The following is a 20,782-nucleotide window of genomic DNA, read 5'->3' on the forward strand; positions in this document are numbered from 1 at the left end:
GCTTCTCCGCTCCCATTGGTTCTGGCGGCCATCAATCCGGCATTTCAAATCGCTGTCCCGCCCTTCTCTGCGACCGTTAGGGGTAAACAATCCTGTGCTCTCTCTTCCCCCCTCCCTTCTGCCTCTCAAACCGCCGCCTCCACGCGTTCATATTCAAATCCCGCCAATCGGGCGGCTGGCCCCGCCCCTCTCCCCCTTTCCCATTGGCTCCTGCCCGTCGCGGACATTCGTTGTCAACGTCCTCCCGGGGAAGGCAGGAGGGGGGGCTCAAACCCCTCCGTTCCACCGGGCCTGATTGGGCGGCCGGGATTCGAAAGGGCGTGGTCGGCCCGGGCCAAAGGCTATAAAGTCCCCTGCTGGGCCCTAGCCTAGCTCTAGTGAGGGTGGGAGGCGATTGGAGAGAAGCCAGAAGGGGGAATCCCTGCAAGGGGGGCAGCCCAGATTTGAGGGGGGCAGGTAGAGGGAAAGGGGGGAGCCTGGTTGGCACAGGTGGGGAGGGGGGGGCCTGGGAGGAGACCCTGCCTCTCCCCACCCCACAAAGTGAAGGGGTGAGTTCTATAGGGCTGGGGGGTAACCCCCAGATTTAGGGGGTACCCTGCCTCTGCAGGGGGCACCTGGTCTCTGCCAACCTCAGGCCAGACCCACCGCCATGGTGAGTGGTTCTTGCTCCCTTGATCTCTGCTTTCCCCAGGCACCCACCAGGTTATGGGGCAGCAATTTTTTGGAGGTGGTTGATCTGCATTTTGTGGGGGGTGGCTGCCTGAGTCCCCTTCATGGGGTGGGGCTGCTAACAAGGGCTAACAAATGGGGCAGGCAGCTCCATTATTGATAATAACAGCAGGTTGGGTTGGGGTTTTACTAGGGTCCGGGTACAATTTGGGGTAGAGTGCACAAGGCATGGAAATTGGGTGGGTCCCATTAGCTCTGAAAGGTTGAAATAAAGGGCCTACCCTTAGGGGGGCAACTGCATTCAGGGAGTCATTAGCCAAAAGCAATGGCTGTGTTTAGAAATAACAGGGGCCACAATTCGCTTAAGATCCAATGGGTACATTTGGTGTGTTAGGAAGAATAGAACAAACAGGCTATTTAATGGAGTGAGATCGGGGCACCTGGTTCTTTAAAAACTGTAGCCGGTGCTTATTTAAAAGGAAATACTTTAATAGGCCATAAACTTGGGGTGGAAGTTGATTTATTTTTTATGTGCCCCGTTTATTAAACAGCTGCTTTTTAAAAATGTAGGAGACAATTGGTGCCAATATTAGGGAGGTGAAAGGTGGCTGCATTTTTTTATGGGTTATCGATAAAGGCTGCCTTTTAAAAAAAGTATATAGATTTAATCGGGTCTGACAATCATCAGAGGTGGGTCCAATTTTTGCTGCCTCCCTTATTATCGATAATACTAAAAGCTGCTCCTAAGCTCTGTAGAGTTTTTTAAATCTCTGGGTAACCTGACAACCACGTGGCCTTTCAAAATATCTTCTCTGTTGGGTGCTGCTGTGGGAACAAGAAATGGTGTTCTAATTTGCTTAGCTCTGTGTTGCATGCTGTTTGTAAGGAGGATCTGAACGCGTGGCAGGTATGTACGGATCTCTGTGCGTCTTGTCTGCCGGGTGATGGTTCGTCCCTGGAAAGAACTGGACAAAAAGCAATCTGCATGTATGAATTTCTTCTACATGAGTCCAGTGGCTTTGCAGACTTACCCCTTTTTTTGGACAGCGAGGGAGCTACATGGATGATTTTCTTATACAGGCCTTGCACGATCCTGGTGACTTGTCCTAGTAACCTTTGAGTGTAAAATTATCATTATTTTCATGATGGGTGTTTAAGGGGGGGTGGGAAAAGTTGAGGGACAAGAAGTTACTAGCTAGTGGATTTGGATGCTGATCTTGCATGGTTTAAGGATACCTGGTAGAAAAAGCTTTTGGTGGCTGCCTGGCATGTGCCATGGGTCGGGGCTGTCAGATTCTAGGGCAGGTATGAAGGGCCTTACACCTCCCTGGGTGCCAAGGATGCTCTTATTTCCTGCTTTTCAGATCATCTGCTTATTAACGTTTAGATCTTCCCCAGCCCATGTTTCACCCCCCAGATCTTGTTGCCAGCAAAGGCCGGGACTTTTTCAAAGCATGTAGTTGTTTTTGGATGCCTGATTTGATTTGATTTTTACCTCTCCACAGGAAAACCAAGCGCCCCCTTTTTGGGAGGGCTCGAACCGGGCACCTCCCGATGGCTGGCCACTTTGGAAAAGCCGTGGCCTAATTTTGAACAGGCCTCCAGTGTGAAACTGGCCCACGGACAGTAGCTGTTACTAAATTGTGTAGGGGTGGCTGCCGCATCACTTCTTCCCGGGGCATAGCCCCGCGGAGCAGCTGCGGCATGCGTTGTAAAATGTGCCTGTGCAGCACCGCAGAGCCCCGGGGAGGAACCTTCTGCACGGGGGAATAATGGCTCAGCCCAGGCGGACAGTCCCAGGCTGGCTTGGAGAAGGGCTTGGCTTGCATAGTTGCTGGGTGGCTTAATCTCTGGATCCTTTCAGTCACCTGCCACGTACTGCGGAGCAAAGCTCTTTGAGGGATCCCCCTGTGTTTTCTCGGTAGCAGGACCGAGCGCCTGCCCACGGGGTGTCCCTGTGCCTTGCAGGGTTAACCAGGGATGCAGGCTGAGTGAGCTGATGGCTTTCAGAGCATTGTGGCCCGGGGGGTGGGGGGATCTGCCTTAGGGAAGTCCTGTTTACAGGCCTGGCCTGCTTTGACCACACACTCCTCCTTTAGCCAGAGCTTCCTGGCTTTGTAGCTCCTTTGTATTTACCTTTCAGAGGCTGGATCAAGGAGGCAGCTTCTACCCAGTCTGCTGCTGCCTCCTATCCCAGGATGCTCTTGCTGCTGGCTTCTTAGCTCCTCTCTTTGGAGGCCGAGGCCATGTCCCAGGCTGGTTGTAAGGGGTGGGGGGTGTAAAACTGACTTGGTTGGAGATTGGGGGCAGGGAAGGTGCTCAGGGGTCCCCTTGAGCTGCTCTGGGGCACTGAGCCTGTAGTGTGTGTCTGGCCCTCGTGTGCTAATCCAGGAGTGCCTGCGAGTCGTCCCCATCGGAGGTCTGCTGGGCTGTCCTCTCTGGCATGCCGTGAGTTAGTGGGTCTCAATGAGTGTTACCTCCAAGGTACCAAAAAAACAGGACCTTGGGGGTGACCTTGACGGCCAGCTGAGCACCCTTAAAGATTTCCCAGGGCAGCTGGATCTGAGGCTCCTGGCCTGCGGTGCGTGGTCAGCAGAACCTGCTGTCTCTTCTGTGACTATGTGTCTGATCTGGGATGGCCGTTCGCCGAGGCTAAATCTGCACCTTCCCCCGGATGTGGGATTTGCAGGGGCTCTGAGGCTGGTTGTAGCCTCTCCTGAGGCTCGTCCTGATATGTGAAGCATCCCATAACCCCGGCAGGAACCTTGAAGGGGCTGAAACCAAAATCCACTTCCCTTGAGCACTCCCAGCATCTTCAGAAACCAGGCTTGGCCTTTGAAAACTGGGCCTCACTAGAGGAATGCAAGTAACAGGGCCTCCCACCCCACCCCAAAAAAATCTTATATAGGGTCCTGTGTCCCTAGCACAGTGGGGACTTCATCCTTGTTAATATGCCTAACAAGAATTGTGGGGGAGGGCATCTTTGGATCTGTCTCTAGCTGGTCAATATCTTTGAAGGCCCCCTGCCAACATTTAGCTGCTACAGGGCTTAAGGGGGAGGAGAGGCCTGGCAGATTCAGGAAGATGCTGCTGCTGCTGCTTGATATTGTGGGTGTGACAAGCTGAACTGAACCCCCCCTAGAGAGTCTTTCTCTTGAGTAGGGTGGGGGTGGGGGGAATTTTGCTTTGCCGCTTCTGGGGATGAATCCCGGGCATCAGGTTCCAACTGATCCCCATGGACCAGCCCCTTGAGTAGCCTTGGTAAAGCCAATCGCGTCCCGGGTGGTGCCTGCTGACTGGGGGGAGATCCCAAGACAGGATTGGAGGGAGGGAGGAAGGAAATCAGTGAGTGGCTGAAGCTGATGGGCAGCCTCTCCTTTTAATCTCTCTCTGGGTTTCATCTTCACCAGAGCCACTCGCTGCCTCTTGCCTGGTCCTGTGACTCGGTGTGAACGGTGCAGGGGGCTGAGTTAACGGGTGACCCCCTTGGGATCTTGGGGCTCAAAGCCAACCTGGACCGGGCGGCAAGAACGCTGGGAGGGGAGGCGTGGGCCTGGAAGGGGGCAGCCTGGGGGGCTCATTAGGGGGCACTCTCTGTCAGTGCTGACCCCAGTGCCCCACCAGGCCTGTCCCTGGCACGCTTGGCTCCTGCTTTTCCTGGGCTCCCCTCCGCTTTCCGGGCATGCGCGGTTCTGGAGTCCGTCGGGCATATGCGCCCGAGCGTAACTGCTGGGCCCCGCTGGAGGGGCTGATCAGAGGGTGAAACCCCCTCTTCCCCCCCCTCCCCCGGGAGCAGATTATCACTTGGTCTGTGACGCGTTCATGTCCCTCTCTCCTGCAGAACTCGAATGTGGAAAACCTGCCGCCCCACATCATCCGGCTGGTCTACAAGGAGGTCTCCACCCTGACGTCGGACCCGCCGGAGGGCATCAAGGTCTTCCCCAACGAGGAGGACATCACGGATGTCCAGGTCACCATCGAAGGGCCCGGTGAGATGGGGGTGTGACTGGCTGTGTGGGGGCGTGGCTAGTGGCTGCAAGGGGGCATGGCTTTACTCTGGGGCTTCCCCCCTTGCTAGCTGCCACCTCCCCACTGTGTTTAATCGTTCTGCTCTTGCCTGAGGCTGGAGGAGTCGACCTGCCTGAAGAGGGCGCTGTGATCCCTGCTCTGACCCCAGTGTGGCGCTGGGGCTGCTGTGCTGGGGGCTCAGTGGGGGGTGCTGTGCTGTAGGGAGCCTGGGGGGCCTCAGAGCGTGCACACACCCTGCCCCCAACTGCCTCCCCCGGTGCAGACAGGCCCTTCCTGGGACGTGGGGGTCATTCATTAAAGTCCCACCCCAGCCATGACTTGCTGTCATCTTCCCCTGCAGCCCGGCACCCTGTAGCCTCATGGGGCTGTTCTGGGGCCAGTCCCCTCCCGGGGCGAGTTGGGGGTGGGGACATACCCTGTGGAGGTGCAGGGGGCTGGCGCGTGGGAGTGGATCCCTTCTCACCCATTCTGCTCCCTTGGCAGAGGGGACGCCCTATGCCGGGGGCGTCTTTCGCATGAAACTCATCCTGGGCAAGGATTTCCCAGCCGCGCCACCCAAGGGCTACTTCCTCACCAAGATCTTCCACCCCAACGTGGGCGCCAACGGCGAGATCTGCGTCAACGTCCTCAAGAAAGACTGGAAGGCAGAGCTTGGCATTAAGCATGTGCTGCTGGTAAGCAGCGGGCCCAGCAGGGGGCGCTCTCCCCTGGCAGGCAGGGCTGGCCTGAGGGGGGCCTGTGCTGCAGGGCCGGGGCCCAGCAGGGGGCGCTCTCCCCAGGCAGGCAGGGCTGGCACTAGGGTGCGCTGTGCTGCAGGGCTGGGGCCCAGCAGGGGGTGCTCTCCCCAGACAGGCAAGGCTGGCTCCAGGGTGGCACTAGGGGGCGCTGTGCTGCAAGGCTGGGGCCGGGCTGGGGCCCAGCAGGGGGCGCTCTCCGCAGGCAGGGCTGGCCCCAGGATGGCACTGGGGGTGCTGTGCTTCAGGGCTGGGGCCCAGCAGGGGGCGCTCTCCCCAGGCAGGTAGGGATGGCCCCGAGGTGGCACTAGGGGGCGCTGTGCTGCAGAGCAGGGGCCCAGCAAGGGGCGCTCTCCCCAGGCAGACAGGGCTGGCGCTAGGGGGCGCTGTGCTCTAGGAGTTCATCTTTCAGATGAGGGGGAAACCCCAGGCTCTGGATACAAGGTCATCAAAGGGGAGCTGCAGGGGTCACCAAGCCCAGTACATGCTACGGCTGTTGAAGCAGCCTCTAGGGTGGGACAAGGGGGGCTGGGTACACGGGGACCCCTTGCCTGGAGCTGAGAGACCGCCCCTCTGGGGTGGGACGCAGGGGCTGGGTATACGAGGACCCCTCACCTGGTACTGAGACGTGGCTGCTCCTGGGAGGGGCTGGGGAGTTGGTTATACTGGAGCCCCTCACTCGGCACAGCAACCCCAGGTGAGGGCAGCGCAGAATCCTGCCTCTGAAGCTGCAGGGAACTTGCAAGGGCACAAGTTGATCACTCTACAGGCTGCCCCCCCCCTTCCCCCCCAAAGATCTGATACCCCAGGACGGGTTTCCATCAGCACAGCGCCCCCTAGTGCCTGGTGCGAGCTGTCCCAGCTGTCTGTCCCCAGAAGGAATTGGACAGAGCAGTGCCGATCGGGTTAAACGTCCTGCTGCCCGGCCGGGAGTTTTCCTAGCTAGAATGATGGGAAGCTTTAAAACCTTAAAGGGACTCTCTGTTTCAAATGCTGCACAAGCTCACTCCATCCCCCAGGGTGATCCCTCCAGCCTCCTGCATTTCAGGGTCTCTCACGGTCCCTCTCTCTCACGCCAGGGGCTCTGGGTGTCCCATTCCCCCTGTGCTCTTCTCTCCCCACCCCAATCCTTTTCTTTCTGCCTGAGTGATGGCTCCAGCTTCCCCCCAGGGCGACGGGCAGAGCCAAGTGAGAGGTGACTCTGTGTGTCCCTTGTTTTCCCCCTTCCCATTGTCTAGCTTCCCCCCAAATCCATTCGCTTCTAGCGTGTTAGACATTCCATCTCCCCCCCACCCCCATGGAGTCACATCCACCATATTATCTGAGCACCTCAATATAGTTATCTCTGCAGCTGGGATGGTGGCAGAATGCTTCTGTCCGGGGGTGAGGAATAACACATCTGTTGGGGTGGCTGCATCTGTGCTCCGGGGTTGGGCTGATGTAGCTCTGCTGGTAGTCTCTGCAGCGTAGACACACCTTTAGTCTGTGCCTCAGTTTCCCCGCATACAACAGGGATAGCTGCCATGCCCTACCTCTCATGGGGGGAGGCTGGGAGGATAAATTCAAAGGTGGTGATGGCCAGATGAGCCCCTGAAGTAGTCTGGTCATAAGAAACAGCTGTGGTTAAACTCTGCCTCGTGGGAGGCTGGATCCACGCTCTGCTCGGCATGAGCCAGGTTCTGTTCCTCGTGCTGCCTGTTGTCGTGTCCTGTGGCCAGGCCTCAGTTTCCCCAGCTAGGGCTCCAGCAACAGGCCCGCCTCTACCCAGGAGAACGACAGCTCTGGGGGTTTCTCAGTGAGCTGTTCAGGCTGGTGCCCGGTCAGGGGACGGCAGCCAGGATCTCTGTACAACCCAGAGCCAGAAAGCCAGGCAGGCCCCAGGAATCCTGGCTTTTCGGAGCAGCCGTGGGTCAGATCCCCCGCGGTGGGAGGGTGGCCGGGCGCATGGGGACGGGGCTGTTTAGGCCGGGGACGCTCTGTGTTTCTGCACTTGATTGTCAGATACTTCCACAGAATCCTCACAGGCCGGGTGACGGGGGTGGAAGTGGTGCACAGAATTACCCCTGCCACAGGCGGCGTGGCCAGGCTGCCCTGTGCTGTGGGTATTCCCAGCCCCCCAGGGACCATACGGGGTGGATCGGGGCCAGGCTGCCCTGTGCTGTGGGTATTCCCAGCCCCCCTAGGGGCCATACGGGGTGGATTGGGGCCAGGCTGCCCTGGGCTGTGGGTATTCCCAGCCCCCCAGGGACCATACGGGGTGGATCGGGGCCAGGCTGCCCTGTGCTGGGGGTATTCCCAGCCCCCCTAGGGGCCATACGGGGTGGATCGGGGCCAGGCTGCCCTGTGCTGTGGGTATTCCCAGCCCCCCTAGGGGCCATACGGGGTGGATTGGGGCCAGGCTGCCCTGGGCTGTGGGTATTCCCAGCCCCCCAGGGGCCATACGGGGTGGATTGGGGCCAGGCTGCCCTGTGCTGTGGGTATTCTCTGCCCCCCAGGGGCCTACTAGGATGGCCTGTGTCCTTGACCATCCCCGAGGCTCTCCCCTCTCCTGGGTCCCATTAGTGCTGGCATGTGGATGGGCCCTGGAACGTGTGGAGCTCGGTCGGAGGTGGGAACGTGGGCCAGGCGCAGCGGAGGGCAAACAACCCAAAATCCCCTCCTGGTGGCTCCGTCCTCCTTTGCTGTCGCTGCCACGGTTCCCCCCCAGAGGCGGTCGCATCTCAGCGCTGGGGCAGGGGGATGGGCACTGCAGCAACACCGTGTTCAGCTCAGCAGGAGACGAGCCCAGGGCCCCTCGCCCCAGGCTGCGCCCTGCACCTCAGATCTGGGAGGCCACTGCGGGGCCGGGTGTTCGCCGCTGCTGCTGCTTCCCAAAGGAAGGGCCAGAGTCCGCCTGCTGTGGGCGCTGAGCGGCTGGCATGAGTGTCCCTGCTGTGGTGGGAGGAGGGAAATGGGGGCACTGCTGAGGGACGGGGGACCCTGGTGTGCTGGGAGGAGAGGAATAGGGGGCCCTGGCATGGTGAGAGGAGGGGAATGGGGGGCAGTGCTGTGGAGGATGGGGGGCCCTGGCGTGGGAGGAGGAGAATGGAGGGCTCTGCTGAGGGATGGGGGGCCCTGCTGGGGGATGGGGAACCCTGGTGTGGCGATGAGGGAGATGGGGGGCCCTGATGTGGCGGGAGGAGGGGAACAGGGGGCACTGCTGGGGGCAGGGGGCCCTGGTGTGGCGGAAGGAGGGGAACAGGGGGACACTGCTGGGGGCGGAGGGGCCCTGGTGTGGTGGAAGGAGGGAAATGGGGGGCACTGCTGGGGGTGGGGGGCCATGGCGTGGCGAGAGGAGGGGAATGGGGGACACTGTTGGGGGTGGGGGGCCCTGGTGTGGCAGAAGGAGGGGAACAGGGGGACACTGCTGGGGGCGGAGGGGCCCTGGTGTGGTGGAAGGAGGGGACTGGGGGACACTGCTGGGGGTGGGGTGTCCCCGGTGTGGCAGGAGGAGGGGAACGGGGGACACTGCTGGGGGCAGGGGGGCCCCAGTGTGGCAGGAGGAGGGGAATGGGGGCACTGCTGGGGGCGGGGGGCCCCCGGTGTGGCAGGAGGAGGGGAACGGGGGACACTGCTGGGGGCAGGGGGGCCCCGGCGTGGCAGGAGGAGGGGAATGGGGGACACTGCTGGGGGTGGGGGGCCCTGGTGTGGCAGAAGGAGGGGAACGAGGGGACACTGCTGGGGGCGGAGGGGCCCTGGTGTGGTGGAAGGAGGGGAACGGGGGACACTGCTGGGGGTGGGGGGCCCCCGGCGTGGCAGGAGGAGGGGAACGGGGGACACTGCTGGGGGCGGTGGGGCCCCGGCGTGGCAGGAGGAGGGGAACATGGGGCACAGTGAAAGGAATGGGGGACGGTTAAGGTGTCCTGGAAATAGAGGGGGCTGGGCAGGTGGCCCCCAGGGGATTGCGGGGGACAAGGCAGTGGTGTGGCCCTTTGGAAGTACCAAAGGAGCAGACCCTTTTCGGCCTGTATCATCTCCATGGGGTGGGGATTGTGCACACGTACAGCCCCTAGCGCAGCAGGGCCTGGCCTTAGATCTGCCCACCTTGGGCTGGCTGCCAGCGTCAACCTGCTGCCTCTCACCCACCCGTCTGCTGCCGCTGTGGATTACGCAGGGAAGGTGCCCAGAGTCCCTCGGGGCAGCATGGCATTTCCGGCATTTCTGCGGCTTTTGGCGTCCCCTTTTCTTGGGGGGGGGGGGCGCGGGGCCCTGGAGAGGGAAGGCCAGGCAGCCTCACCTCAAGGTGCACCCACTGCATTTGCTGCGTCTCTCCCGGAAGCCAGGCCGAGGCCGGATCCTGTTAACTGCGTGTTCCTTCCCCAGCGCCTGCCCCCCAGCAATCCCCACAGAAACTGGGTCTCTAGCCACAGCTGGGACCCTTAACCAGGAAGCGAAACTGACCAGAAGGTCAGTGGCAACTCACGAGAAATTGCCGTGTTGATTTTTGCCTGCCTTGATTCCTGGGGTGCTGCAGGGGCGCCCCAGATCTCTAGGCACCTGGAAAGGCACGTGGCAGGGCGGAGGTTTGGTACTTGTCCGGCCACGGTGAGTGCTTGGGGGAGCACCAGCCTTGTAATAACCTAGACAAGCGGGGCCGCCTGCCCTGCCAGCAGAAGGGGCTGGAGTGCAGGGAGCCCCATGGCCCCTCGGCTTGTTGCATGAAGCTGTGGGGAGCCCCCCCGCTCAGGTTAACCCCATCCCCCCTCTGCCCCCGCCGCAGACCATCAAGTGCTTGCTGATCCACCCCAACCCCGAGTCGGCGCTGAACGAGGAAGCGGGGCGCCTCCTGCTGGAGAACTACGAGGAGTATGCGGCCCGGGCCCGCCTGCTGACCGAGATTCACGCCCAGCCCTCCAGCCTGCGGGGGGCCAGCAAGGACCCCGGCGACCCCTGCTCCTCTGCTGCCGCCCTGGCCGCTGGGGGCGAGGGCCCCGTGGCCAAGAAACACGCCGGCGACAGGGACAAGAAACAGCTGGCGAAGAAGAAGACGGACAAAAAGCGGGCGCTGCGGCGGCTCTAGGGCTGCCCAAGGGCCTGGCTCGAACCATGGACTGGGGGGGCGGGGGGGTCCAGGCAGGGTTCTAATAAAACTGTCCCTTTTCCCAGCTTTTTGTTAAGGCGCTTTGGTATTTTACTCTTTTTTCAATCTTAAGTTATTTAAGTTATAAAAAAAATCTATTAAAGGACTTTGTTTTCTACCCAAGGGTTAATTTATTCCTTTGTCACTGGGCCACCCTTGATCCTCAGCGCACCCCCCCCCCCGCCATCCCCTTTTGGAAAGGGGAGGGGGTTGGCAGTGCCTGGCTTGAGATCTGTGTTACAGGGACCTGCCAGAGAATGTGAATCCAGCCACCAGGGGCAGAACTGCCCTGTATGTACAGAGAACGGTCTGAATCCAGCTGACCCAACGGAGCAGTCCTGGCTCCCAGCCCCCCTGCTCTAACCACTAGCCCCCACTCCCCTCCTAGAGCTGTGGGCAGCCCCCTTTCAGCCTCAGAAGTTTGGGCCCCTTCAGGGCCCTGCTGGTTGCCTGTGGAAAAGGCTCCTGGAGGTTGGTGTTTTGGTGCAATCCTTCTCGCTTTAGCTGTTACGTGACAGGGCTGGGGTCCTGCTCCCAGCACCCAAGATATTGACCCCCAAGCACCCAGTGCCAACTTCCTCCAGCCAACTCCCACTAAGCGGCTCTGCAGGGGAGGCTGGGATGGGATAGTCGGGTGTCTACACAGGACACGCAGGCAAGTTAATCCCAATTAAAGATGTGAATGTAAAGTGGGTTCATTAAACTTCTTTGTGAATGTTTATTCTGAACTGAAGTGACCTTAATTTGGTTTAGTTTAATTCCCATTGGCAATGAATTCAGATTAAACCAGTTTAGTTTAGCGCTGAATCAGAGCATCCAGCTAGGGACCAAATGCAGAGTAACATTGAATTTAAATGGGCAGGGGGAGGAACTGTCCCGTCTGTGCCTTAGCAGATCTGTCTGTGGGATTCACCACTCCAGCTGGCTGGTAAAAGCAGGGGCTATGCAGAGCTGTGAGCTATGTGTATCTCCTGCCCTGGTGCAGATGGGACGATGTCACAGGCCATAACTGCTTTGAATCCAGGAGCATAAGGCTGGCCTCAAAACCAGCTGGAGACAAAGCAGGCTGCTCCCAATGGTGGCGACGGGTCCTCTCACCCCACTGTGGGCTGGGCAGGTGGGCTGCAGCCCATTAAACCAGAACAGCAAGCGCCATGCACAATGGTGCTGGTTCCCCTTGATCCTGACCCTGCTATCCTGCCATGGGTCCCCCCACAGCTCTGCCGGTGCCCCTCACTCCCAACCTGCAGCCCCCTGCTAGCCCAGCCCTGGGCTCCCCCCAGCTCTGCTGGTGCCCCTCACTCCTGACCCGCAGCCCCTCCATTTGATAGCTCTTGGCCCCTGTGATTTAGCTTCTGCTCAGCGTTGCTGTGAGCCTGAGCCTGGTCTTCCAGCCTCCTGAGGCCAGTGTCCCAGGTCCTCCTGCCCTGTCCAGGCCCTGGCAATCCCACGGGCAAGATGCCCCAGGCACTGCCCTGCATGCCCAGCAGAGCGCCCCCGAACTGCAGCCACTCAAGTGCGTCCCCAGTTGCTACCAGCCAGCAGGTGCTGTCAGTGCTGGGCTAGCAGGGGGCTGCGGGTCGGGAGTGAGGGGCACCGGCAGGGCTGGGGGGAGCCCAGGGCTGGGCTAGCAGGGGCTGCGGGTCGGGAGTGAGGGGCACCGGCAGGGCTGGGGGGAGCCCAGGGCTGGGCTAGCAGGGGGCTGCGGGTCGGGAGTGAGGGGCACACAGGGCTAGCAAGGGGCTGCGGGTCGGGAGTGAGGGGCACCGGCAGAGCTGGGGGGAGCCCAGGGCTGGTCTAGCAGGGGCTGCGGGTCGGGAATGAGGGGCACTGGCAGAGCTGGGGGAGATCCCAGGGCTGGGCTGGCAGGGGCTGCAGATTGGGAGTGAGGGGCACCGGCAGGGCTGGGGGGAGCCCAGGGCCGGGCTAGCAGGGGACTGCGAGTCGGGAGTGAGGGGCACCGGCAGGGCTGGGGGGAGCCAAAGTCTGGGCTAGCAGGGGGCTGCGAGTCGGGAGTGAGGGGCACCGGCAGGGCTGGGGGGAGCCCAGGGCCGGGCTAGCAGGGGCTGCGGGTCGGGAGTGAGGGGCACCGGCAGGGCTGGGGGGAGCCCAGGGCCGGGCTAGCAGGGGCTGCAAGTCGGGAGTGAGGGGCACTGGCAGAGCTGGGAGGGGGAGCCGAGGGCCAGGCTAGCAGGGGCTGTGGGTCAGGAGTGAAGGAAACCGGCAGGACGGGGGGGAGCCCAGGGCCCCTCACTCCCAACCTACAGCTCCCTGCTAGTCCAGCCCAGCCCTGCACGCCCCCCCCTCCAGCTCTGCAGGGGTGGGGTGGGTGACTGACCCCACAGCGCCAGGGCAGGGACCCTGGGAACAGGAAAGGTCCTTTGTAAACAGGGCTGCAGCCGCAGGCTGGAAAGCCCATGGACCCCCCCCCCCCCCAGTCCTGGGAGAGAGGCAGCCAAGGTGTTAACCCCTGCTCTGCTGGAGCCAGAGGCTCCCGGACTCCTGGGTTCTGCTGAATCAGGGCTGGGATCCACCCCTTCCAAATCTCCTGTGTCCTTGGGGTGTGGGGAGGGAGGAGCAGAGGGGCTTTGCCCTGCTGGGGATTTGGGAGCTGCTCGCTGCCCATGGCTCTGCCCCAAGAGGGTGGGCTGGGTGCAGCCCAGCCAGTAATTCAGACGCATCTTTTTTGGGGGGCGGGTCTCTGATGCCTGACTCCTGGGTGCATCCCCAGCAGGAGGTCCCAGATCTGCTCCACCCCCTCAATGCCCCCCCCCGCATCTCCTCAGAGACCCTCCTCTAGTGGACTGGGCTGGAGGGGGAGGGGGTCAGAGTCCAGGGCTCAGCCAGCTCTGGGCTGGAGGGTGGGGATGGAGGCCCTGGAAATGTAACTGAGACCCAGCAAACTCGTTTCACACACGAGAAGGGGGGCAAATTGCCATCTGTGTTGTCCTGGGGCTGGATGGGGGCCGGCGCCCCCTAGAGGGGCCAGGCCCCATGTCCTAGGGCTGCGCCGGCAGCCTGGCGGGTTCCTGACACAACGTCCCTCTCCCTCTGCCTGGAGCTCGAGGCCTGTGGGGGGGGGGGTGTCACTGGGGTGTCATGGAGGAGGGGGCTGTGGGGGAGGGGAGGGCGGGGGGTGTTTGGGAGGAGAGGGGGATGTGAGGGGGGCAGGGCAGGGGGTGTTTGGGAGGAGGGGGGCTGTGGGGGAGGGGAGGGCAGGGCAGGGGGGTGTTTGGGAGGAGGGGGCTGTGGGGGAGGGGAGGGCAGGGCAGGGGGGTGTTTGGTAGGATAGGGGGGCTGTGGGGGAGGGGAGGGCAGGGCAGGGGGGGTTATGTTTGCAGTGAGGAGAGAGATCCATTCTCCACGGCGCTGCCCCCCCCATGTGCTTCCTCTAATCTCACCGCCCCCAGCCCCCATGCGGGATGCAGATAAGCCGGGGGGCGCCGGGCACGGCCCGGGCACAAGGCTGCGAACAATGCGCTGACCCGGCCGGAGCCCAGCCCGGGGCTGATAAGCTCTGGCTGTTTACACTGAGATGGCAACAACTGGGCAGGCGGCTCCCACCCGGCCTGGCACGACACAGGGCCCCGGTGCCCCAGAGCGGCCCAAGGGGGCGCTGCGCTCAGGGACTGGGGGGGGAGGGAAATCCCCATATAACCAGCCCCCTCGCCATGCCTCAGAGGGGCCGCATCCTGGCGCCAGGTCCCCGTATAACCGGCCTCCGCTCCCCACCCCAGAGGAGGCCGCAGCACCTGATCTACCCAGCTCCAAAGCGCTACCGTCCTCAGAAACCTTTACAACTAACCCAGCCCCCGAGCAGGGACAGAGACCTCCCCTACCTGGACCCCGTCCGCTCTCTGAGCTCCGTGCTGGCCCTTTAAATCACCGCCCGCCCACCAGCAGCAGGGAGGAGACTGGATCTGGGTGAGATATTTTTGTGTCCAGCCAGTGGAACTCCTGGCCACAGGATTCTCAGCGAGGGCAGGAGCTCAGTATCCAGGTGAATTATTCCATAATCGCGCACTGGGTGTGGGTGTCTCATGCGATTCCTCCACAGCAGCAGATGCCGGTGGCTGCTGGCGGCGGGATGCCACGCTAGATGGGCCCATTGGCGTGCAGTTTCATGCGGCAAGAGGGCTGCAACTGAACTCTGAGGCAGGGCTGGAGGCTGTGATGTTTGTATGCAGGGGAGTTGGGCGAGGGAGTGTTCTGTTTAAAGGTGAATCCCCTGTGACCTGCAGTACAGGGGCAATGACACACAACACAGGGCAGGTCCCACACAGCAGAAGGTAGGATGGCTCAGCCAGGGGACTCTGGGTGATGGCAGAACCCGGCCTGGATACCCATGCTGGCCCAAATCGGACTCGGGATGGAAGCAGAACCCAGACTAGTGCCCCACGCTGGCCTGGATCGGAATCGGGATGGAGGCAGAACCCGGACTGGAGCCCGATGCCGGCCTGGATCAGAGTCGGGATGGAGGCGGAACCCGGACTGGAGCCCTGCGCCGGCCCGGATTGGAGTTGGGATGGAGGCAGAACCCGGACTGGAGCCCCACGCCGGCCCGGATCAGAGTCGGGATGGAGGCGGAACCCGGACTGGAGCCCTGCGCCGGCCCGGATGGGAGTTGGGATGGAGGCAGAACCCGGACTGGAGCCCCACGCTGGCCTGGATCGGAATCGGGATGGAGGCGGAACCCGGACTGGAGCCCGATGCCGGCCTGGATTGGAGTTGGGATGGAGGCAGAACCCGGACTGGAGCCCCACGCCGGCCCGGATCAGAGTCGGGATGGAGGCGGAACCCGGACTGGAGCCCTGCGCTGGCCCGGATTGGAGTTGGGATGGAGGCGGAACCCAGACTGGAGCCCCACGCCGGCCCGGATTGGAGTCAGGATGGAGACGGAACCCAGACTGGTGCCCCATGCCGGCCCGGTTTGGAATCGGGATGGAGGATGAACCTGGACTGGAGCCCCACGCTGGCCCAGATCAGAATCGGGATGGAGGCAGAACCTGGACTGGAGTCCCACGCTAGCCTGGATCAGAATTGGGATGGAGGCAGAACATGGACTGGAGCCCTGCACCGGCCCGGATCGGAGTCGGGATGGAGCCCAAACCCGGACTGGAGCCCCGTGCCAACCTGGATCAGACTCTCACACCACCGCCTTCTTCTGCTGCTGGTCCCCCACCAGCAGGGTGAAGCTGCCGCGTCTCCAGCCCCTGATCTTGCGGCCCCGGCAGCGGTAGGTCATGTAGCTCCCGGCCAGGCCCAGCACCCCGGCACCCAGCAGGGACAGCCCTAGCACCCCCAGCACCAAGCCCTGGGCATCCCGGGCGTAGGCCAGGGCCGTCACCGCCACCCCGATCAGCGCCGCCACCACGCTGAAGGGCAGGAGGCAGCTGTGGCAGGCGCCTTCCACGCCGCCCGTAGCCGTGCTCACCAGACGTGGGTCCGGGCACAGCTGGATCTGGACCTCTTCCGTGGCCATGTTCACTGTCACGTGGTCAGACGGCGCCGGGGGGGCAGACATGGCAGGCGGGGGAGGGTGGGTGCAAGCTCCTATCCGGGGAGAGAGAAGCGGAGGGAGACGGGGGTTGGGGTTATGGGAACCAAGTTACAAACCCAGACGCCTGCCCAAAGACCCTACAATAACATTGCTTCCCCCGCCTGCCGCAAGGCACCAAAAGGCGGCTTGTGCCTTTAAATAAAGAATTGGCTTGGAGGACCCTACAAAAACACACACACCCCAGCAGAGCGTATCGTGGCCCTGCGGCATAGCACAAAAGAGCCTGTACCTTTAAATCCAGAATCCTGGTTTACGACCCTACAATAAATATTCCCCTGACATAGAACACCCCGACCACACCCCCCATCTGCCCCCTATGGGCCCTGGGGTGCATGGATTAGCCACAGTGCAGGGTGCCCCAGCCATCCCCCAGTCTGGGAGTGGAAGGAAGATGCATGTGGGTCAGAAGGCCCCTGCATGGCAGAGCAGCCATGGGGCGGCCAGGTTTCTGAGGCAGGCGCCGGGGACCTGTGAGGCCCGCCGGGGAGGCGATGGCAGGGGAACCAGGCCAAGGGTGTCCTGCAAAGCCGCCTCTAGAAGCCCCGCGGGGAAGCGTTGGGGCGGACAGGGCAGTGGCGGGGGCACCTGTCTTGGGGGACATGCGTATGAGCCGGAGTGCGGGTGGGCTGCATTCCAGCTGGGGGGCAGGGCAGGGCCGGGGTGGCTGGCCAGCTGTGAGGTGCGCTCCAGATGTGCAGGGGATCACAGCTGGGGGGCAGGGTGGGGCCAGGGCAGCAGGCCAGCTGTGCGGTGAGCTCCAGATGTGCAGGGGGTCGCAGCTGGGGGGCAGGGCAGGGTGGGGCCGGGGCGGCAGGCCAGCTGTGCGGTGCGCTCCAGATGTGCAGGGGGTCGCAGCTGGGGGGCAGGGTGGGGCCAGGGCAGCAGGCCAGCTGTGCGGTGCACTCTAGGTGTGCAGGGCAGCCCAGCCGGGGGGCAGGGTGGGGGCAGGGTGCCATTCCAGATGTGCTGGGCGAGGCAGATGTGAGGCAGGTGCAGCCTGATGTCCCAGCCGTGGGGCACAGGCAGATACCAGGTGGAAGCCCCCCCAATGGGCTCCTCTCCCTGCTGCCCCTGATTTCTCCTTTACCCTCCAGCATCCAGCCCCCCACTGCCCACCCCGAATGCTGCCAGGCTCTGCCTTGGGCCCCCATGGGGCAGGGGGGTCGCACGTCCTTTCCTCGCCTTACCTCACAGCTGCCCGGGGCCACGGCCTTTTGAGCGCTTGGGTTCTCCACTTCTTTTTCCTCTTTCACGTTCCCTCCGTCCTCCTTACCCCGCCCTCTGCCCCCTGCTCCAGCCCTTTGCACCTTCTTTCTGTTTCTCTGCTCTGTCTTTCTCTCTCTCTCTCTCTGTCCCCGTCCCAGGCTCCGTCTCTCCCTTATCTGCCTGGCAGAAGTGCAATAATTTTGTTTTCTTTTTAATATAACCCTGGCCAAGAACCCTGCCCCCCGCCCCCCGCCCCTACCCCCGCCTCTTGGCAAGTGGCGTCTCAACTCGGCAGATGAAATGATAAGGAGCCAATTAGCCAGTTCCTCTGCTGAACGGTCAGCGCCACATGGGGACTGGGTCGCACCCACCCGGCTCCCCCCACCCCGACGGCTACAGACACACAGACACAGAGCAGGGACCAGCCCCTCCAGCAGGGGGCGGCAGGGACACACACGCACACACACACATTACAAGCACACAGTGTATGCACATACACACAACTTCCTTATAAACACAACCCCACCACCAGCCATACACACAACTCCCCTCCACAATGTCTATACATACATACAATTTATCCCTCCACACAGAATTCCCAGACACCCCTCACTACACACACACACCAGGCCATATCCTCTCCAGCAGGGGGCAGCAGGGACAGAGGGACACACACACAGCACTGCTTCACAAATACACACTGTGACAGCACACGTGACCCAGCCGCACACGTTACCAGCCCCTTCACCGCCACACACTCCTATCCCAAACCCACACACCCCACACATGTGTCAACACACTAGAGAGGGATGTGGCTGGTGTGGGAATCTGGGCTGCTCTCTGTCTCATGGGAGTTGTAGTTCTGTGTCCCTAATGTCCCCATTCCTGCCATAGGCTGCATTCCCCAGCTGGACTCCATCTCCCATGATGCACCATGGCTTCCTCAAATGGTTCATCTACTGCAATGCCTCGTGGGAGTTGTAGTTCAGTGACCATGATATCTCCATTTTCCCCTAAGGGCTGCTCCCCAGTGGGAGTCCATCTCCCATGATGCACTGTGGCCTCCTCCCTCGGCTCGACTGCTGCAATGCCTCATGGAAGTTGTAGTTCTGTGGCTCTAACATCCCCATTCCTGCCATAGGCCCCATTCCATCAGCTGGACTCCATCTCCCATGATGCACCGCGGCCTCCATCATGAGACGGGTGGATTTTCCATCACCTGGCTTCTTCACAGTAGGACTAGATGTTGTTCTAAGAGAACCGCTCTAGCTCAGTCGTCAGATATGGGCTGGAAGCAGCCATCACTGAGTGAAAAGCTCTGGCCTGGGTTACAGGAAGACAGGAACAGCCAGACTGGGTCAGACCTCAAGCCCATCTACCCTGGTATCCTGGCACCTACAGTGGCCAGGACTGGATGGTCAGAGGACTCTAGGAACCCTGCAGAGGCAGATCTGGGGCAAGTGATTAGAGAATGGGATGGACTGGGAGCCAGGACGCCTGGGTTCTATCCCCAGCTCTGGGAGGGGAGTGGGGATGAGTGGTTAGAGCAGGAGGGCTGGGAGCTAGGATGCCTGGGTTCTATCCCCAGCTCTGGGAGGGGGCAGGGATCTAGTGGTAAGAGCTGGGGTGTGGAGGCTGTGAGCCAGGATTCCTGGGTTCTGTTTCCAGCTGGGGGGATTACAAGGTGCAAAGCTTTACATCACTGCTAGTACTCAGGAGTCCGGCCTCTGCTCATCCCTCAGTGCTGGGGTCCCAGAGAGGTGTTTAGCTCCCTGGTTCCTCAGGACACTTCGACCCAGAGGCCTGTGGGAAATGGGGATCAGCTAGCTGTGGGTTCCCCCAATCCCATTGACTCGTGATTCTGTCCCCTTTCTGCCCTCACCCCCACCCCCCATGATACAGAGCCGTCTCTGTCCCTGACAGATCAGCCGTGACACTAATGCCACTTTGCTGACAGATCTGACCCACCAAAGCCGATTAAGCATATGGCACAAGGCACAGAGTGGCTATAATTAGCTGAGGCCCGTTGTAATTAGCCACTGAGGGGCACATGAAACAGCTCTGGGAGGGGAGTGGGGTCTAGTGGTTAGAGCAGGGGGGGTCCTGGGAGCCAGGAGTCATCTCTCTACCCGCTCCTATACAAACCCATCTATCTACCCCCAGGCACCCCATCTATCTATCTTCATACACATCTCTTTATCTAGCTAAAGTTACAAAAGCCCTCCTGTGTTTTTAAAGAGCAAATTGTAGGGGGAATCAAAGTCAGGACTCCTGGGTTCTATCCTGGCTCTGGGAGGGAAGTGGGGTCTAGTGGTTAGACCAGACGGGCTGGGAACAGGACTTCTGGGTTCTCTCTCCAGCTCTGGGAGGGTTTGACAGGATCCATGGGGTACAACCTGGAACTGGGGTACCGCTATGCCCCCTTAACTCTCCAGCCTGGGCTGTCTCTCCCAATGCTTTGCTAGTGACCTCCAGCAAACCCCTCCAGGTGTGGTGATCGCTCAGCACAAGGGACAGCATGTGGAGCCCCACACCCCTGAATGCTCCCAGAGCCACTCACAAATCACACCGTGAAAGACCCCAGCCAAATCCCCCCGGCTCCCAGCCTGCGCCCAGGGCTGTGCCGTCCTGCCCAGGTCAGAAACCTGGCCAGACGGCCCCTCCCTCAATGTGGAGAGGACAATGTGCCTGGCTTTGTAACCGGAGCTGAGATTCCCCCAAGCACTTCACCCAAAACACACGGCGTTAGGGGAAATAGAAAACGGGGATTAACAACAGAAAGCTGGATTGTAAGTGGTTCTAAGTGGTCGGCACAGCAAGTCAGAGAGAGTTCCCAAAGAAAATGAAAGCTCTGTGCCCAGGTGAAATCTTTAACCTTCCTACACTAGGCAGCCATTTGATCGAGCAGTTCTCTCAGCCCACTGGATGTTACAGTTCTTAAGACACAGGCCTCTCCCTTAAGCAGTGGGGCTGGCAGCCAGGACTCCTGGGCTCTCCGAGGGGACTGGGGTGGATAGAGGGGTTTGTATGGGGATGGATAGATAGATAGATAGAGGGGGTGGCTGGGGATAGATAGAGGGGGTGGATAGAGGGGGGTGGATTGGGCTAGATAGATAGAGGGGTTGAATAGAGGAGTGTATATTGGGATAGATAGATAGAGGGTGTGGATGGGGACAGATAGAGGGGGTGAATAGAGGGGGGTATATTGGGATAGATAGATGGGGTGTTGGGGTAGATAGAGAGGTTTGTATGGGGGTGGATAGATAGATAGAGGGGGTGGCTGGGGATAGATAGATAGATAGAGGGGATGGATAGAGGGGGGTGGATTGGGATAGATAGATAGAGGGTGTGGATGGGGACAGATAGAGGGGGTGAACAGAGGTGGGTATATTGGGATAGATAGATTAGATGGGGTGTTGGGGTAGATAGAGGGGTTTGTATGGGGATGGATAGATAGATAGATAG

At 61.0% G+C, this 20,782-nt stretch overlaps 2 protein-coding genes across 2 annotated transcripts; one reads left to right on the top strand and one right to left on the bottom strand.

Moving 5' to 3' along the window:
- Positions 1 to 486: 486 nt before the first annotated feature.
- UBE2S (ubiquitin conjugating enzyme E2 S) lies at positions 487 to 11,272 on the top strand. The gene is made up of 4 exons (XM_030544967.1): positions 487 to 652; positions 4,511 to 4,658; positions 5,182 to 5,372; positions 10,192 to 11,272. Exons 1-4 carry the CDS (start codon positions 650 to 652, stop codon positions 10,489 to 10,491), a joined length of 642 nt encoding a protein of 213 aa, XP_030400827.1. The 5' UTR covers positions 487 to 649; the 3' UTR covers positions 10,492 to 11,272.
- Positions 11,273 to 15,675: 4,403 nt separating this feature from the next.
- Positions 15,676 to 17,566, bottom strand: LOC115641656 (transmembrane protein 100-like). The gene is made up of 2 exons (XM_030544993.1): positions 17,299 to 17,566; positions 15,676 to 16,104 (listed from the first exon to the last, which is right to left on the bottom strand). The coding sequence occupies exon 2, from the start codon at positions 16,073 to 16,075 to the stop codon at positions 15,698 to 15,700; it is 378 nt and encodes a 125-aa protein (XP_030400853.1). The 5' UTR covers positions 16,076 to 16,104; positions 17,299 to 17,566; the 3' UTR covers positions 15,676 to 15,697.
- Between the last annotated feature and the right edge of the window lie 3,216 nt (positions 17,567 to 20,782).

The sequence above is a fragment of the Gopherus evgoodei genome, unplaced genomic scaffold, assembly GCF_007399415.2.
Source record: "Gopherus evgoodei ecotype Sinaloan lineage unplaced genomic scaffold, rGopEvg1_v1.p scaffold_35_arrow_ctg1, whole genome shotgun sequence".
In the NCBI taxonomy this organism is placed as follows: domain Eukaryota; kingdom Metazoa; phylum Chordata; order Testudines; family Testudinidae; genus Gopherus; species Gopherus evgoodei.

Excerpts from the sequence above, each read along its gene's own strand:
- UBE2S (XM_030544967.1), top strand. Across the intron at positions 4,659-5,181 it reads GGTCACCATCGAAGGGCCCG|AGGGGACGCCCTATGCCGGG; the intron begins GTGAGATGGGGG and ends CTCCCTTGGCAG. Across the intron at positions 5,373-10,191 it reads GCATTAAGCATGTGCTGCTG|ACCATCAAGTGCTTGCTGAT; the intron begins GTAAGCAGCGGG and ends CCCCCGCCGCAG.
- LOC115641656 (XM_030544993.1), bottom strand. The coding sequence starts at position 16,075 with ATGTCTGCCCCCCCGGCGCCGTCTGACCACGTGACAGTGAACATGGCC.